At 47.4% G+C, this 2500-nt stretch overlaps 1 protein-coding gene across 1 annotated transcript in view; it reads left to right on the top strand.

Annotated features, from left to right (window-relative positions):
* The window catches only part of samd14 (sterile alpha motif domain containing 14), a 15936-nt gene that overhangs the window by 29 nt on the left and 13407 nt on the right, over positions 1-2500 (top strand). Inside the window, exons 1-2 of the mRNA XM_076299119.1 lie at positions 1-160; positions 1863-2199. The exon at positions 1-160 is cut by the window's left edge and continues 29 nt beyond it. Coding sequence (XP_076155234.1) covers positions 1-160; positions 1863-2199 — 497 coding nt within the window. The remainder of the gene's footprint in view (positions 161-1862; positions 2200-2500) is intronic.

Raw genomic sequence — 2500 nt, 5'->3', positions numbered from 1 at the left:
AGATCTGAATGAAGCCGTTCCAGAGACGGAACTGCTGGATAACAGCATACAGAAAGGCCGGGCCCAGCTGTCCGTCAAAACCAGAAGGCACCGCCCCTCCCGCTCCCACTTTCGCGACAGCATCAGCTCCACTGAGGGGGATGAGTTTGTGGAGAGGAAGGTGAGTGAGTGACAGCAGCCACAGCCAATCAGGGTGAGGAGTACAGAGAGTGACAGATCCCACAGCCAATCAAGGACATAATTATTCATTTATTTGGGCTGTAACTTTTGACATCAGGTCAATATTTTTACCAGTGTATCAAATGAGACAGAGCACTGCAGCTACTTTTGCCTTTTTAGCAAAACTTGTGTCATAACTTTTGAGAATTAGCCGTTACCATAGCTGTTACCATAGCTTTGCCATAGCTTGCAGCCTAGCTTGTGCTAAAGCTTTTCCCAAGCAGATCTGGTGCACACTGATTGGTTATTTCTCCAAGCATGCAAGTGCATCAGGTATGGAGTTTCCATGACTTTGCAGAGTGATGTGATCTTCTGGCTGGTCTCATCTCCTCAGAAACCCCTTACTAGGAGGGAGCGTCTCCGATGGCCTTCCCCTGGGTCTTAGTGCCACTGCTCACACTTGATTCAATCCTCCACCAACCTGCTGCCTCCTCTCATCACTCTCCTCCTCTCTTTCATTCATTCTTTACTATCATTTTCTTCATGATCATCTTCTTCTTCCTCTCCTTCCTTTTCCTCTTCAGCTCTGCCATACTTTCTTTCTTTCTTTCTTTCTTTCTTTCTTTCTTTCTTTCTTTCTCCCTCTCCTTCTCATCTCATCTTTCCTGCTGGTTTCTCCCATCTCTTCTAGTCTCACTCCCCCCTACTTACCATTTCCTTCTTTCTTTCTTTCTTTCTTTCTTTCTTTCTTTCTTTCTTTCCCTCTCCTCCTCTTCTCTTTCCTGCAGACTTCTCTCTTCTCTGTCAGCGTATTATAAATGACCTCACAGGTGCTTGGCTGTCATGTATAAACATGATAAACGGGGTTGTAATGGAGAAGCTATTTAATCCCATTTACGTATACATACATAATTCCTGTTTCTACGGAATCATCCTAGAGAGGCGTTTGATCAAGAGGCCCTTTTGTCAGGAGGAAAGATAAGTTAGATTAATATTGTACTACCAGAAATCATCAGTTCACAGATATAAATGGACTCAGTTTGGGACTGTATGTTTGCTGCAATGTGTAAGTTGTGTATATGTGTGTGTGTGTGGGCATGTGTGTGTGTGTGTGTATGTGTGTGTGTATGTGTGCGTGTTGCGGTTGCGTGTACGTGTACGTGTACATGTGTGTGTGTGTGTGTGTGCATGTGTGTGTAATATTTGTGTGTGGGTGTGTGTGTGTATAAAATGTGTGTGCGTGTGTGCGTATTGCAGTCTCTGGACAGCCCCTAATATTTGTGTGTATGTGTGTAAAATGTGTGTGTGTGTGTGTGTGTGTGTGTATAATATTTGTGTGTGTGTGTGTGTGTGTGTGTGTGTGTGTGTGTGTGTGTGTAATATTTGTGTGTGTGTGTGTGTGTATAATATTTGTGTGTGTGTGTGTGTGTATAATATTTGTGTGTGTGTGTGTAATATTTGTGTTTGTGTGTGTGTGTATTGCAGTCTCTGGACAGCCCCTAATATTTGTGTGTGTGTGTGTGTATAATATTTGTGTGTGTGTGTGTGTGTGTATAATATTTGTGTGTGTGTGTGTGTGTGTATAATATTTGTGTGTGTGTGTGTGTGTATTGCAGTCTCTGGACAGCCCCTAATATTTGTGTGTGTGTGTGTGTGTGTGTGTTTGTGTATAATATTTGTGTGTGTGTGTGTGTGTATTGCAGTCTCTGGACAGCCCCTTGCACTCTGTCCGCTCTCCACTTCACACCGCCCTTCGTGGCTCCTCCCCCTCTCCTGATTTGCTGCTGTCCTCCTCGCCTGCGCACCGAAGCTCCGCCTTCTCCTTCGACTCCTCCTCCCTGGTGCGGCGCTCCCCGGAGGATGGCGGTGGTGGTGGCGGCTCGTTCTCGCCCGCGCCCAAGGGCCGCTACCGCCAGCTCACCAACACCACGTCCCAGGAGGCCCTGGTGCCCACGCCGTCCAGCTCGCCCTCCAAGTCCTGCCCGAGCTCCGACGCATCGCCCGTCTACCTGCGGAGAGGCCGCCGGCCAGAGAGCGAAGGTACAAAGCACTCACACTTACAATGTGCAGCACTGACTTACACTGTGCAGCACTGACTTACACTGTGCAGCACTGACTTACACTGTGCAGCACTGAACTTACACTGTGCAGCACTGACTTACACTGTGCAGCACTGACTTAAACTTACACTGTGCAGCACTGACTTACACTGTGCAGCGCTGACTTACACTGTGCAGCACTGACTTACACTGTGCAGCACTGACTTACACTGTGCTGACTTACACTGTGCAGCGCTGTACTTACACTGTGCAGCACTGACTTACACTGTGCAGCACTGACT

This window comes from Alosa pseudoharengus, unplaced genomic scaffold (assembly GCF_046254945.1).
Source record: "Alosa pseudoharengus isolate Yale_2024_CS ecotype anadromous, Long Island Sound unplaced genomic scaffold, YU_APseudo_1.1 YU_APseudo_1.1_scf_21, whole genome shotgun sequence".
Taxonomy (NCBI): domain Eukaryota; kingdom Metazoa; phylum Chordata; class Actinopteri; order Clupeiformes; family Clupeidae; genus Alosa; species Alosa pseudoharengus.
This window is presented reverse-complemented; position numbering and strand designations above follow the sequence as displayed.